This window comes from Panthera pardus, unplaced genomic scaffold (assembly GCF_024362965.1).
Source record: "Panthera pardus isolate Hobbes unplaced genomic scaffold, ASM2436296v1 HiC_scaffold_15, whole genome shotgun sequence".
NCBI classification, from domain to species: domain Eukaryota; kingdom Metazoa; phylum Chordata; class Mammalia; order Carnivora; family Felidae; genus Panthera; species Panthera pardus.
In genome coordinates this window covers 51,674,817-51,691,061 of record NW_026526710.1, presented here as the reverse complement: position 1 = coordinate 51,691,061, position 16,245 = coordinate 51,674,817, and the positions used below count along the sequence as shown (strand labels likewise).

At 39.7% G+C, this 16,245-nt stretch overlaps 1 protein-coding gene across 2 annotated transcripts in view; it reads left to right on the top strand.

The window, feature by feature from the left end:
- Nucleotides 1-13,079, top strand: part of RPRD1A (regulation of nuclear pre-mRNA domain containing 1A) — a 70,181-nt gene extending 57,102 nt beyond the window's left edge. Inside the window, exons 7-8 of one of the 2 annotated variants that reach the window (XM_019465390.2) lie at nucleotides 9,573-9,770; nucleotides 12,291-13,079. In XM_019465390.2, the coding sequence (XP_019320935.1) occupies nucleotides 9,573-9,722 (150 nt within the window). In that variant the 3' untranslated portion in view covers nucleotides 9,723-9,770; nucleotides 12,291-13,079. Of the gene's footprint in view, nucleotides 1-9,572 lie in introns of both variants that reach the window. The other variant, XM_019465389.2, reaches the window with a different exon arrangement.
- The last annotated feature ends 3,166 nt before the right edge of the window (nucleotides 13,080-16,245 follow it).

Sequence of the window (16,245 nt, the reverse complement as noted above, 5' to 3'; positions counted from 1 at the left end):
GAAGTAGGGAGTAGATCACTTGAGACCTTCGAATTCAGTATCAAACAGCAGAATGATGCGTTTGTTTGAAAATTGCAAATAATATGTAGTAAGAGCTAGAATCTCAACTCAGAAAACTGTCACACTGACAGCTCAATTGTTGGTATATAAATCAGTAGGTGTTAGAAGTTGCCGGTGATGTATAATACAAACAGTTATTATAAACAATATCTGTTTATTTTGTATGGAATTCCTTTTGTTTGACCCTTTGGACCATCACTCATGTTCATCACTGGGTTTTATGTAATATTTGCATTAACAGATTGGTCTTTCCAAGAAGTCAGGTTGGAATTTGGTGGAGAGTGTATTGTATGAGCTTGGCATTTACTGCACCTAGAATAACCAGCTCACCTTTAATTTATCCTTGAACGGCTTTTTAAATTGTTTTAACATTCATTTTTTTAAGTTTATTTTTTAGAGAGAGAGAGCATGAACAGATGAGGGGCAGAGAGAGAGAGGGCGACGCTTGATGTGGGGCTTGAACTCCCCAGTGCTGAGATCATGACCTGGGCTGAAGTTGGACAGCCAACTGACTCAGCCACCCAGGCGCCCCTGAACTTTTATTCATTTTTGAGAGACAGAGAGAGACAGGGCACGAGGAGGGGGTGGGGGCAGAGAAAAAGGGAAACACAGAATCTGAAGCAGGCTCCAGGCTCTGAGCTGTCAACAGAGCTTGACATGGGACTCAAACCTACGAACCGTGAGATCATGATCTGAGCCCAAGTTGGATGCTTTACCAACTGAGCCACCCAGACGTCCCTATCCTTAATGCTTTTTTTTTAAGGGGATTTTTTTGTAAAGTAGCAAAACTTGGAATCCATTTGCCATTAAAAGCAATACTGTTTGTGGCACTGAGGTCCTCAGACTAATTCACAAAGAGTTTTTTTCCCCCTCTCTTTAACATTTTTGTTGAGATGTAACTCACATACCATGTAACTTGGTGTTTTCAATGTACAGGGTGTTGTGGTTGTTTTTTTTTTTTTTTAAGATTTTATTTTTAAGTAATTTCTATATCCAATGTGGGGCTTTTTTTTTTTTTTTTTTTTTTTTTTTTTTTTTTTGTATTACAACCCTGAGATGAAGGGTCGCATGCTCTACAACTGCACCAGCCATGTGCCCCTACAGTGTACAGGTTTTAAATATATTTGCAGGATTTCGTAGCCATCACTACAATGTATAATTTTAGATCATTTTTGTCTACCGTAAAGGAAACCTCTTATCCATTTTCACTTCATCCCACCCCAAACCTAAGCAAACTCGGGTTTGCTGTCTCTATAAATTGGGCTGTTCTGGAGATTTCATATAAATAGAACCATACAGTATATGATCTGTTTAACTGGCTTCTTTAATTTAGCATGTTTTCAAGGGTCTTTCATGTTGTAACATATGTCAGTACTTTGTTTCTTTTTATGGCCAAATATTACATGGTAGGACTATATCATATTTTGTTTCTCTTATCAATTGAGGGATATTTGGATTTTTTCCCCCTACTTTTTAGCTATTGTGAACTATGAACATTCATGTTAAAATTTTTGTGTGGGCATACATTTTCATTTCTCTTCTTATATATTCCTAGGAGCAGAATTGCCGGGTTATATGGTAACTCTGATTTTTTAGGAACTACCAGACCATTTTACATTTCCATCAGCACTGTGTGTGGGTTCCATTTCTTCTAGATGTTTATCAACACTTGTTATTGTCAAATCTTTTTTGACTATTGCCATAATTGTAGTTGTGAAGTGGTATCATTGTGGTTTTGATTTGCATCACAAGTTTTTCATACCCACAGAGTAGCCAGAATACTATACATTTGCAGTAAAAGCCATATATATCAGCTCATTATTTATTGCTAAGGGAGAGAACTTAATTTCTTAATGGTTTTGCTCTGGGGAAATTTTTTTTTTTCAATATATGAAATTTATTGTCAAATTGGTTTCCATACAACACCCAGTGCTCATCCCAAAAGGTGCCCTCCTCAATACCCATCACCCACCCTCCCCTCCCTCCCACCCCCCATCAACCCTCAGTTTGTTCTCAGTTTTTAAGAGTCTCTTATGCTTTGGCTCTCTCCCACTCTAACCTTTTTTTTTTTTTTTCCTTCCCCTCCTCCATGGGTTTCTGTTAAGTTTCTCAGGATCCACATAAGAGTGAAACCATATGGTATCTGTCTTTCTCTGTATGGCTTATTTCACTTAGCATCACACTCTCCAGTTCCATCCACGTTGCTACAAAGGGCCATATTTTGTTCTTTCTCATTGCCATGTAGTACTCCATTGTGTATATAAACCACAATTTCTTTATCCATTCATCAGGTGATGGACATTTAGGCTCTTTCCATAATTTGGCTATTGTTGAGAGTGCTGCTATAAACATTGGGGTACAAGTGCCCCTATGCATCAGTACTCCTGTATCCCTTGGGTAAATTCCTAGCAGTGCTATTGCTGGGTCATAGGGTAGGTCTATTTTTAATTTTCTGAGGAACCTCCACACTGTTTTCCAGAGTGGCTGCACCAATTTGCATTCCCACCAACAGTGCAAGAGGGTTCCCGTTTCTCCACATCCTCGCCAGCATCTATAGTCTCCTGATTTGTTCATTTTGGCCACTCTGACTGGCGTGAGGTGATATCTGAGTGTGGTTTTGATTTGTATTTCCCTGATAAGGAGCGACGTTGAGCATCTTTTCGTGTGCCTGTTGGCCATCCGGATGTCTTCTTTAGAGAAGTGTCTATTCATGTTTTCTGCCCATTTCTTCACTGGGTTATTTGTTTTTCGGGTGTGGAGTTTGGTGAGCTCTTTATAGATTTTGGATACTAGCCCTTTGTCCAATATGTCATTTGCAAATATCTTTTCCCATTCCATTGGTTGCCTTTTAGTTTTGTTGGTTGTTTCCTTTGCTGTGCAGAAGCTTTTTATCTTCATAAGGTCCCAGTAATTCATTTTTGCTTTTAATTCCCTTCCCTTTGGGGATGTGTCGAGTAAGAGATTGCTACGGCTGAGGTCAGAGAGGTCTTTTCCTGCATTCTCCTCTAGGGTTTTGATGGTTTCCTGTCTCACATTCAGGTCCTTTATCCATTTTGAGCTTATTTTTGTGAATGGTGTGAGAAAGTGGTCTAGTTTCAACCTTCTGCATGTTGCTGTCCAGTTCTCCCAGCACCATTTGTTAAAGAGACTGTCTTTTTTCCATTGGATGTTCTTTCCTGCTTTGTCAAAGATGAGTTGGCCATATGTTTGTGGGTCTAGTTCTGGGGTTTCTATTCTATTCCATTGGTCTATGTGTCTGTTTTTGTGCCAGAAATTTTTTATCTTAAATCTTTTTTTTTTTTTTTTCCAACATTTTTTATTTTTATTTTTGGGACAGAGAGAGACAGAGCATGAACGGGGGAGGGGCAGAGAGAGAGGGAGACACAGAATCGGAAACAGGCTCCAGGCTCCGAGCCATCAGCCCAGAGCCTGACGCGGGGCTCGAACTCACAGACCGCGAGATCGTGACCTGGCTGAAGTCGGACGCTTAACCGACTGCGCCACCCAGGCGCCCCTATCTTAAATCTTAAAATTCGGGTTCCTCCCTTTGGTGCTGGAACACAATTAAGTTCTTCTGGAAAAAAAAGTTTATACACAAAACAGATTTTTTTTTAATGTTTATTTATTTTGAGAGAGAGAGAGAGAATGTGAGCAGGGGAGGGAGAGAGAGAGAGAGGGAGAGAGGGAGAGGGAGAGGGAGGGAATCCCAAGCAGGCTCCACACTGCCAGCACAAAGCCCTCCTTGGGGCTCGAACTCACGAACTGTGAAATCATGACCTGAACCAAAAGGTCACCCAGGCACCCCAACACAAAATAAATTTTTTGAAAGCTGTTTTTGCAAAATGCAGGTTTAGTTAGAAAAGGATGAGAAGGTTCTGAAAATAACTGATAAACCAGTATTGGCCTTTACCTATTGGTTTACTTGTCAGGTTAGGCTTCCACACGCCTGTCTTTACCTGATACAGTACAGGTATGACGCTGGGCCCACAGGTATGTTTTCTCTTTCAATGCTTAGGGGTTTTTGTGGGTCTTTTTTAGTTTTTTTTCGGGGGGGGGGTGTGGGTGGTTTACTAATGTAATAAGAAGAGCTTTCTTTTTTCCCAGCTTTATTGAGATAAAACAGACACATAAAATTTTATATATTTAAACTGTACAATGTGATGACTTGATGTATGTGTACTTTGTTGAACTGATTACCATAATTGGGGTAATTAATATCCATCATCTCACATAGTTTTGTGTATATGTGGTGAGAACACTTAAGATCTCTCAGCAAATTTCAAGTACACAGCCTTATTATTAACTGTAGTCAACATTTCCCCCTGCCATCCCAGCTCTTGGTAACCACCATTCTACTCAGTTTCTATGAGTTCACCTTTGTTTTGTTTGTTTATTTGTTTGTTTGTTTGTTTGTTTTTAAGATTCCACATATAAATGATACAATATGTATCTTTCTCTGGCTAGTTTTTAAAAAAAAATTTTAATGTTTATTTTTGAGAGAGACAGAGTGCAAGTGGGGGAAGGGCAGAGAGAGAGGGAGACACAGAATCCAAAGCAGGCTCCAGGCTCTGAGTGGTCAACACAGAGCCCAACACAGGGCTTGAATCCATGAACCACGAGATCATGACCTGAGCCAAAGTTGGATGCTTAACTGACTAAGCCACCCAGATGCTCCTCTGTCTGGCTGATTTCACTTAACATAATGTCTTCTAGGTTTGTCCATGTTGCAAATACCAGAATTATCTTTTTTCTTATGGCTGAATAGTATTCCATTGTGTGAGTGTCTGTGTGTGTATTCACCACATCATCTTTATCCCTTCATCTGTTGATAGAAACTTTGTTGTTTCCATATTTTGGCTGTTGTAAATAATGCTGCAGTGAACATGGGGGTTCACTTACCTCTTCGAGATAACTGATTTTCTTTCTGAGGCCAGTGTTAGATATCTGACACCAGGACGGCACCTTCCAACTGTCTTACTGCGTTTCTGTCCTGCAAACTAGTTGGTCTTCAGTTTAGCCCCTGTTATGAATGAATCTCCTAATTGCCTTTCACCGTAGCTTCCACTGTTCTTGGTGGTACCCTTAGGCTTGAACAACTTCTTGCTTTGTTGTAACTAAAATCAGTTTCTTTGTGAAGAGATTAGGTTCTGTTTTATTTCCTGTTTCTTCTGTCAGGCAAAAATCTTTTGTGTCAGGGGTCTGTAACTAGGGGTGGGGACCATAGTAAACTTTTCTTTAGGGTTACCCCTGCTGTAGGAGCTGAGCTCTTAGTGAAAATGAGAGGTGGGTGGCAGCCTGTGTTCATCTTAGCTTTTCCCTTTGGGTTAGAACATTACCTCCTGAGTCGGGGGCAAGGGTTGTGAGTGCCCCAGCATTCTCAGCTTGCCACATCCAAGGTACAGCCTTTTTGTCACCAGTGGGGGCTGAGTAGAACCGAGCCCCATGCCTTCTAAACTATCCTGAGGCAGACAGTGTAAGCAACAGGTAGCTTGCGGAGGATTACATGCTAACGGCCTAGCCTTCTCAGGAGGAAAGTCTGTCTGTTGGGGAGTGATCCTTGGGTTCTCAGCTGCGGCAGTCTCAGGGGACTCTGCCTTATTGAGCTGGGAGTAGGGAGGGATGGAATATCTTGGTTTACATACCACAGACGCTTGCCTTTCTTAATGGATTTTCTGGAATAGATGTTTCTTCATAGGTCCTTTGCCTTTAGGATAATTTCCAAAGGCTTGAAATGGCCAGTAGGGTTTTTGAAAATAGTTCTCACCTGGGGTGCCTGGGTGGCTCAGTCGGTTAAGCGTCCGACTTTGGCTCAGGTCATGATCTTGCAGTTCGTGAGTTCGAGCCCCGCGTCAGACTCTGTGCTGACAGCTCAGATCCTGGAGCCTGCTTCTGATTCTGTGTCTCCTCCTCTTTCTGCCCCTCCCATGCTCATGCTCTGTCTCTCAATAATGAATAAATGTTAAAAATAAATTTAAAGATAAAAAAAAATAGTTCTCACCAAGGAGTGGGGCCTTTGAGCTCCTGGCTGTATCAGGCTGGAAGTCAGCCTCCTCTAGGTCAGTGGCTCTGAAAGCTAACTCTTTCAATCTTTAATCCTCTCTTAACCCTCCCCAGTATTGCTCCATCATATTCTCCTTTTGCCCAACTTTATTTTCTTCATTGTATTTATACTTGAGATTATGTTTTATGTCTCCTTCCTCCTGATAGGTTAGTTTTGTGGAGGCAGGACACCTCATCTGTTTTGCTTAATGCTGTATCTCCAGTACTCAATAAATATACACTTGCCAAATGGCAGGACTGCCGTGCCATGAAAGAGGGGAGTACATTCATGGTGCTGTGAAGATTCTGATCTGAGAGAAGTACTGACGTTATTGTACCTCAGAATCAAAGTAATACACACATCCTGGTGAAAGCATTGTTGCCATATGAAACCAACCTGTGAAATCTTAGAGCCTCTTTCTAGACCACCTAGTCTAGCAATTTAAAACTTTTAGGACTATGGCCTGGTTCATGTAATCGAGTAGTTACAAGGTGAAATCCAGGTTCTTCTTCAGACTCACATCAGACAGCTTGCCACAGTTCCTTAAATCTTCTGGGTAGGAGATCCTGCCTGTGACAGTAGCAGAAAGCTTTGGGAAAGTATGACTTCACATGCTGATGAAGGATAATAACTTTTCTCATGGGATTATTGAGAGGATTAAATGAGTTCATATTTTAATGCCTGGCATATAATGGACATTCAATAAATGGTAGCTTTTGTTTATATTTACCAATATTTTGTTTGCAGTATATACCAAAAAAGGTGAAGGCTTTTATTTTTTTATTTTTTATTTTATTTTTATTTTTTTTAATTTTTTTTTTTTAACATTTATTTATTTTTGAGACAGAGAGAGACAGAGCATGAATGGGGGGTGGGGGTCAGAGAGAGAGGGAGACACAGAATCTGAAACAGGCTCCAGGCTCTGAGCAGTCAGCACAGAGCCCGACGCGGGGCTCGAAAAAGGTGAAGGCTTTTAGTTGCCAGTATCATTTGAATGAAATCTTAGTTGAAGAACAACCTATCTGGATGCTAGAAACTAAAAATTAGGCTGAGCAGTAATGACCACTAACAGCACATATGACATTTCTCAAGTCTCTAGCAGAGAATGATTGCTTTTGAGCATGTTTGAACAACATCTAAATGTGTCATGCTGACCCCAGAGTGCTTTATGTATTATGTATTCAAGAGTGATTCAGCTAAGAACAGTGAGACAGATGGAGACAAGTGTTTGTCCCCATACCGGTGTGTTTTGAGGAAGAAACGTGCTAAATGTGGACGTGTGTTATGAGAGCCTACTGAGAAGTAGGCCTCTGGAATGTGAAATATCCTGGTGCTAATCTTTCGTATGCCACTCTGAGCTGCTGTGCTAAAACTTACTTGGTGTTCCAGCGTGTATCACTGGTGAAGGGGATGGGGAAGAAGAAAATCATACCTTGAGATTACAGATTTCTATTAAACTCTCTTTTACTACATCTTGATCTTCATGATCAATTAGAATTGCAGGGACAGGTAGACATGGCAAGAATTGATACCTCTCTTAGGTGCCCGAAGCTATGCTTGAACTTTTCCAGCCTTCAACTTTACCTGCTTTGCCTGCCACTGTGCCCAGTCCCCCATGCTTCCAAGGTCTCTTTTCCTCCTTCCTTTAGAATAGTGGAGTTTCAGTAAGTCTGACAAATCCCTTTCCCCACATGCGCTTTTTTTTTTAAAATTTTTTTTTATGTTTATTTATTTTTGAGACAGAGAGAAACAGAGCACGAGTGGGGGAGGGACAGAGAGAGGGAGACACAGAATCTGAAGCAGGCTCCAGGCTCCAGGCTCGGAGCTGTCAGCACAGAGCCTGATGTGGTGCGTGAATCCATGAACCATGAGATCATGACCTGAGCTGAAGTTAGACACTTAACCAGCTGAGCCACCCAGGTGCCCCTCGTGTGGTTATTCTTTAAAGGAGGAGGTTCAATCATTCAAAGAAACCCCACTAGTTGATTTCATTTTAGGCAGAAAAACTAACAAAGTGGCTCATAACTCTGTGTATTAGCATCCTTTGGGGAACTTGTGTAAAATCCATGAACTCTGGACCCACTTCTAGAAATTATCCTCATTTAATTGATATGTAGGAGGACTGAGCTTCTTCTGAAAAATTTGTTTCTTCAAGAATTTCTTAGCTGATTCTGATGTATAGAGCTGAGGAACACTAAAGAAGAGCTCTTTGTGGATTAGCCTTCTTCCCAGAATGAAAGCTTATCACTCACCTGTTCTGTCTTGTTTGTGAGATCAGCCTTGGTTAGAAGGAGGATGTTCTAATTTTTTCTGGAAGGAAGAATACCCATATTCTAGATTACCTCCTTCCTGTCCCACCTCTACTAGGTAATGGAGTATAGAAGGATCCTGTTTCTCCATGTGGAAGTCTGGAAACTTCCATTAAAAGGAAATATTCCCAGTAGAGACAGTGGACTGTTTCCCTCAAAACCAAACATGATCTTGATTGGTTTCCAGTTTCTGAGTCTTTAGGCCACTGTTTGCAAGGTTTCCTAACCTTTTAGGGGGCCACTGGAACTTTTAGTGGTCTGGTGAAGCTTTGGGCCCTTCTCAAGTTTAATATTTAAAAAAATTTTGTTTTAACATTTATTCATTTTTGAGAGAGACAGAGCGCAAGTTGGGGAGGGGCAGAGAGAGAGGGAGACACAGAATCCGAAGCAGGCTCCAGGCTCTGAGCTGTCAGCAAAGAGCCCAATGCAGGGCTCAAACCCATGCACCATGAGATCATGACCTCAGCCGAAGTCGAATGCTCAACTGATTGAGCAGGTGCACCTCAAGTTCAGTATTTTAATGTAGAAAATAAATTGCTTAGCATTACAAAGGAAACAAGTTATATTAAAGTACAGTTATTGACATAATATTTGTACAATAATATATGCTTCTTTATTGACACATTAAATAACATTTAATGTTTGGTCTGAGAATTACCATAATTTCAAAGTCATGATAAATGTCAGCAGCTCAAGATAGCTTTAAAAAACTGTAATGTAATATCATAGCAGCTTGTTTCCATTGAAGACAAATTCACAGTTACTGATAATACTGTGATTTGTTGCTAGAATTCACAATTGAAAACAGTGCTAAATTTCAGTTTAAGTTTGTGAAAACAGGTATGTGGTTTTTCTTATCCAAGCTCAAGGACACCTGAAGATCTTACATGTTGAGGTTAACTATATTGACATGGTAATCTTCTTTTCACAGGTGTGTGACAACTGTTTAAGATGATGGTTTTTCATAATAATAGAGTTTATCTAGTAGTATATTTCCAAAGCCCCTCCTTTGATCTTAATGCTAACTTGGTAATTATCCTTTTTTTTTTTTTTTTTTTTTTTAAGCATTAACTGAGTGTAATACCAGATTTTATGCAGACCATTAGCTAGATAGCTCTTCTCTCAACTCCCAGAATGCTAATGAAAGTGGTTTGATGTTATAGGAATACAAGCGCAAGTTAGCCAGAGTTTCCCTGGTGCGCAAAGAACTCAGGTCCCGGATCCAGAGCCTGCCAGACTTATCCCGATTACCCAACGTGACTGGAAGCCACATGCACCTGCCCTTTGCAGGGGACATCTACAGTGAAGACTGATGACCAGTCTCTTTCCAGGGCCCAGGACTTTGCAAGAGATGGAGACAGGTTAGGTGGACAGTCCTGTAGCGTTATTTTTGTATATGGTTGACAGAATGACTAACAAAAGAAGTGACAAGTAATTTATAAAATTGTTTAAAATGTTGGTTTGTTTACTATTTTATTGGTAAGTTAACATGACTTAGTTTAAACAAAGTGATGATCTCTGTGTATTAATAAGCTCACAAATAGTGATTATTTTCAGAAGATCTTTTTGTAAATTTTTTTGATCCAGGGCCTTGTGAGAAATTCCATGTTTCTATTTCTTCATGTATTTTCAAGTGTTTTTCCTTTTTTTTTCTTCAGTATCTAATCACTGTATAGTATGTAATTCCTAAGGGTGAGAACTAATCAGGAGTTGGTAGAGACTTTATTATGGTATAGTTAGGACTTGATTGTAGAAGGGACTAAATGTTCCAACTTAAACTCCACCCTTCTCCCTGACCAAAATAGCAGTTCTGTGCCTCTTAATGCCTTGATTCCTTATTCCTCAGAGGTCAGGAATTGAACACTAAACTGAGGGTCAGATCAAAGCTTAGAGAACTTTTCCACAATAGTACTGTAGGGGTTCCATTCCAGCTGCCAGTGTAGAATAAAAGGAGTATTAAGTAGGGACCCCCTTGATTAAACTATTTAGAATTATTTGAGTAGGTTAATATGAAAATGCTTTGGAAATGTTGTAAAATTTGACCTTATACCAAGACGACAACTTTGATTCTGGAACTGATTGCTATTTTCAAATCAGTCTCCTTTTAACATAATTGATCCCTTTAACATAAAGCCGTCTATGGGATTAAAAGAACCGTAAAATACTTTTATTATTCGCTTAGCCATTTAACTTTAAAAACAATAGCATTTTTAGCTCTAATATCTCAACACAATATTCCTTAAAGTTCAGTAAAATAGCCTGGAACATTTTTAATGTTTCCTTAAGGTTTTTGAATGACTGTATATTTGGAAATTAAGCAGTGCTACACTACAGGGTAGATCTGGCAAATATTATATTTGTATATTTAGAATTACCAAAACAAATGTACTTTTACCTTTTATTTCTAACCCTGTGTGTTAGAGCAGTTGCATGCTCTCCTGCTTTCTTTTTAAAATCACATTGTTAAGCTGTGGATTTGTACTCAATAATGACTTAGGATAAACATTTTTTTTTATTCATTACATATTAGACATTTTGCTTTTCCTTGTAAGCAGATTCAAATTAGATAGTCAATAAAACATCTTTTAAATCCCACAAGCCAATTATGTCTCTCTAGTCTGAATGGCTTCACTCTTTTTTTCTCAATATTAGAAATTATAGTTAAAATGAATTTCTATGCGAAGAAGGCGAATATTTATTTTCGGTAGCCAAAAGTTCTGGAAACAGTGCTTTTAACAGTTTGGCCTCTCTCCAGAACATAGACACATATTAGTAGTCCCCATCCATATATGGCTTATATTCCAAAGTCTTTTAGTCAACTTTTGGGATTCTGGGCACATTTTCTCACAGAAAGAATAGTAGTTGTTAGGTTCCCTATAAACACTACCACACAAAGGTCACCAGGGAACCTAATCCACTTAACCATGAATGTACTTAACTTGTAATGTGGTTGACAATTACTAATAGATCCTGATCAGCATTTGTAACATCACTCTAACTAAGGAAATGGTGTGCAGCAGCCAGATTCACACATTGTGGTGTCTGTCTGTTTTGTGTACCTCTGTCCCTAGGTGTAGATTATATAAAAAGAAGATTCAGCATGGGGGTGGTGGGGTAACAAATGCACAATTATAAAAACCTAGTTATACCTGTTCTAAAAGTATACCGTGTAAGTTAGTTTTTCTTGTTAAAGTGAAAGCAAAAACTTGTATATTAATTTATTTTCACTGTCTTCACCTTATTTATGATCTGTTAAAGTGGTGGTTTATCCATTCAAAATATATTTTTTTCCATTTAAAACTAATTTATAAACTATGTACTCCTGGGAAGATTTGAATTATTCGAAGTTTGTTGGAATATTTTCACCATTTAAGACAGACTTCTGACTTAGATACTGATTTTAATGCCAGTATCTGTTCTAAATATTTATGATAAAAAGGCATTATTTTTTTAAAGAGCTCGATGCGATTTGTGATAAGTGATAGTACTCAACCTGAATCCTGCCCCCAGTCGCACCCTTTGACCAGTCCTCCACAAACCGTTAAGCTGTTGGTTAACTCACTAACTGTAAACACAAATGATACGGTCTGGTTTAGAAGTTGTCTTTTCAGCCTTATGTTAACATGGTAAGCCTTAGCAGTGAATGGTCTTCTTTTCTAAAAGGTAGACTTACATTTTCTCAACAAATGGGGTTAGATGGGGGTACTATAATACCACATTCGAAATCATGAGTGTTTTCTCCACTGTGTATGAACATGAGGCAAATCATGCATCTTTGAGTGCAGTTTGGCCCGGCCCCTCAAGAGAGAAGCATGTCCCCACACTTGCCACAGGGGTACTGTGGTTTGAATGGATACCATCACTCTTTTCTCCACAAACAGTGCAGAGAGCTGTCTGGAGTGGCCATTTGAACAGATTCCCTGGAGTTCCCTCCGCTCCTTCCATCACTACAGTAAGTAAAAGAACCACATGGGGGAACCCGGGAGTCTGAGAAAAATCAGCTGTGCTCAAAGGCCACCCTCCCCCTCTAGGAAAACCAGTCCAGATGCAGCTATTTTGGTACCTCTTCTCACATGCACTCTGAATCAGGGTTTTTCTATAAGAATTCCTTCAGAATCAGCAAACGATGGGATGACCTGGTTGTCTTGATTTGCAAAATTAAAAGAACAAAACTAGGTTGTCAGTTGTCACGGTAGATGAGCAGCTCATCTATTAAAGTGTAGTCATTGAACTGGTTCTGAGAAATCTTTAGAAAGAAAAAACTTAAAAGTACAAATTAATTGGGAAAGTTCGAATGCCCTTTCTGAATTTTACATTCTACAAATTTGTATTATATGAAATAACATAAAGCTACAAAACTGCTTTGTATTCTATTAAGAAATAGCTCCTAAAGATGTAGTCTTGTTTCATAGTTGTTGCACTATATTGAAGCTTTTTAAAGTGTAAACCCATTTCTTCTCTGTATAGAAAGGGAGCATTGTGTTACACACTGAATTTATTTATACACAGCATTTGTTGCCATCTGTACTTCCAGCCATCCGCACGTGAGTCTGTTCCGAGGTGGCGGTAGCACATGGGAAGATGAAGTTTCCCTGTTTACCCCTTTTTCTTTGGCTGTATCTGATGACAATATAAGATGTTCTTAATAAAGTTTTATGTTGTTTTTGAAATGTGTAGATAATTTCTGTGAATCTGATTGATTGAATGTAACGTGGGAGGGGAGAGATTAATGGACTGGGAAGGAAGCAAGGGATTGGAAGTATTCCGTGACTTTCTGGCCGAGCAACCGCTGAAGGAGATCCCTTTTGCATGGCCTGTGCTTCCCAAACTGGAGCGAACATCAGAATCACCCGGAGGGCGGTTAAACTACAGATTGCTGGGCCCCACTCCCTGAGCTTCTGGGATAAGGCCTGCTGGTTTATATTTTTAACAATTTGATGCTGATGCCACTGAGTTTAGGGACCACATTTTTGACAACCAGTACTCCAGACCAACTTTGAAGTCCATGACTTACTTCCCAATTTGTAATTCCAAGTAATGCGATAATAAAGTAAGGGTTTTACAGCTCATCCTATAGTAAGTTCCTTATGGGGAGAGAACAAGATCACCTCCTCTTTTGTGACCTACTGCCCAGTAATGCTGAAGTGGTTTGGAGTGAACGGATTCATTTGGTACTTTGAACTTCTGGAGCACAGGCCTTCACCACATATTGCATTTAAAGCGGATTGGGATATGCTAAAAATCTGTGGGAATCTCTAGGGCAGCATTTGCCAAACTTCCGTGATAAGACTCACTTGGGACATTTTCATAAAGGGCACATATCTACTAAGATTATTCTGTGATTCTTAGCGTCTAGAAAGTTTGGGAAATGTTGTCCTCTGACCACTGTCCCTGGTTCTCCATTCCTAGAAGGCCCTGTGGTCACTTTATCTGAATCCAGGTGTTTCCCATCCCCACTCCAGTTTTCCACCTTTGCAGTGGGACATTTTACACAGTGGAACCTATATCCAAAGATGCTGGTTCAGAAGTCTGCGTTTTAAGCAAGGTACCCAGGTGATTTTGTTTGATGCGTGTCATTCGTAGATTGCACTTTGAGAAACAACGCCCTTCGAAGCAAATGGTAGTCTATTATAATGTTCGTTCACATGTATGGTACTTAATATGCATCCGGAACTATTGTAAGCACTTCATACGTCCTTTACTCTGATTATTCATTCCACTTCTACATATGAGGAAACTAAGACACTGTCAATTCTGTGTGCCCCTGAATGGGTCAAATGGTGAAGCTGGGACTCACCTCCAGCTCCCAGATTGGCTCTGAGCCCTGTGTTTTATTTATTTATTATTATTTTTTTTAATGTTTATTTTTGACAGAGGGGGGCAGAGCATGAGTGGGGGAGGGGCAGAGAGAGAGGGAGACCCAGAATCTGAAGCAGGCTCCAGGCTTTGAGCTATCAGCGCAGAGCCTGATGCGGGGCTCAAACTCACGAGTTGTGAGATCATGACCTGAGCTGAAGTCTGTCGCTCAACCATCTGAGCCACCCCGGCGCCCCAGTGAGCCTGTGCTTCTTAACCGCTACATGATGATGCCTGAAACACTGATAGGTTGTGTAGCAGCTCCATGATCACCAAATCCATGTTTTGCATAACGTGTCAAACTATAGTGAAATTATGACATTATGCAAGTTAAAAACCAACATCTTAGTTAAAAGCACTACTGGAGTGGGCTTGTAAAAAGGTGTTAAATCCAGGGAGTTTTTTTGTTTTGTTTTTTATGGAGGTAAAAAGCACATAAAAAATTTACCAGTTTTAAGTGTACTTTGCATTAAGTACATTGACCATTAACACTGTTGTGCAGCCATCACCACCATTAATCTTTAGAACTTTTTCGTCTTCTCCAAGTGAAACTCTACCCATTAAACAATAACTCCCTATCCCTCCAGCCCCTGGCAACCACTGTTCTACTTTCTGTCTCTGTGAATTTGACTTCTCTGGGTACCTCATATATGTGGAATTAAAAATATTTGACCTTTTGTGACCGGCTTATTTCACTCAGCATTGTGTCCTCTAGGTTCATCCATGTAGCACGTGTCAGAATTAAATTCCTTCCTTTGTAAGGCTGAATAGTATTCCATTATATGAATGTGCCACATTATGTATATCAGTTTGTCTGTCAACGGACACTTGGATTGCTTCCACATTTTGACTATTGTGAACAATACTGCTAATGAACATGGGTGTACAAATACCTGTGCAAGTTCCTGCTTTGATTTCCATTTGTTGTTTTTTTTCCATTTGTTGTTTTCAGAGGGGTTACTTATATTCACATCAACAAAGTGGAGTTAGAATGAACTATTGATAAGGGTATTCTAGATAATATTTAATGAATACCTACTGGCATAGTGTCTAATCTTTTGAGATATAGAGAGATTATTCAACTACATGTCTGCTCTCAAAGTTTACAACCTAGTGGGAATGAAATACAGTGACAACTTAAGCCTGTTACGGATTCTGGGTCTCCTTCTCTCTGCCCCTCCCCCACTCTCTCTCTCAAAATAAATATTTTTTAAAATCCAGTTCTGTACTTTATCATGATGTATGGAATTCAAATGTGAAAGGTAGGCTCCAGGCTCTGAGCTGTCAGCACAGAGCCTGATGCGACACTCAAACCCACAAACTGAGATCATGACCTGAGCTGAAGTCGGATACTTAACCAACTGAGCCGCCCAGGAGCTCCTAAAACTGAAATTTTGAAGTTAAGTGAAATTGTTAGAGTCATTAGCTTATTCTGATATCCTAGAAAAATTCAGTACAAGTGAAGTTTTTCGTCCTATTCAGGAAAGAAATTTTGTTTTTACTTATGGAAACACAAGTTTAATGAGAGATTTTAAGAGGTTTAAATTGTGCATTAATACATTAGTATTTATTGTCTCCTTTTCCCAGCTCTTGCTTTTAAGTTATAAAATCTTGTAGTACTTTCAGGAGATCAAGTTAATAGCAGAGTGCTACTGATGCTGTTGGAAGTCTTCTTAAGATCTCTTTGTATGATTCAGTTATAATTCCCCTCAGGTGGGAATTGGTTCCGCAGTTACAGACTGCAGCTGGAATGTGCCTAATGGAGGGAAATTAAACTGTTTCATGCTGCTTTTTGAGCTGATGTGGAGCAGTGCAAGAACTCAGGTGAGGTTCATGCCTACTTCCTTTTCCTATCCAGCTCCTAGCTCCTAACTCTAGATACTCTAGCCTGAGGCAAATGTCATTATTTGTGCTTAACATTCTCCCTGTTTGAATTGCTAGTCTCTCCTTGAGAAGACTAGCTTGATGAAGAAATACCTA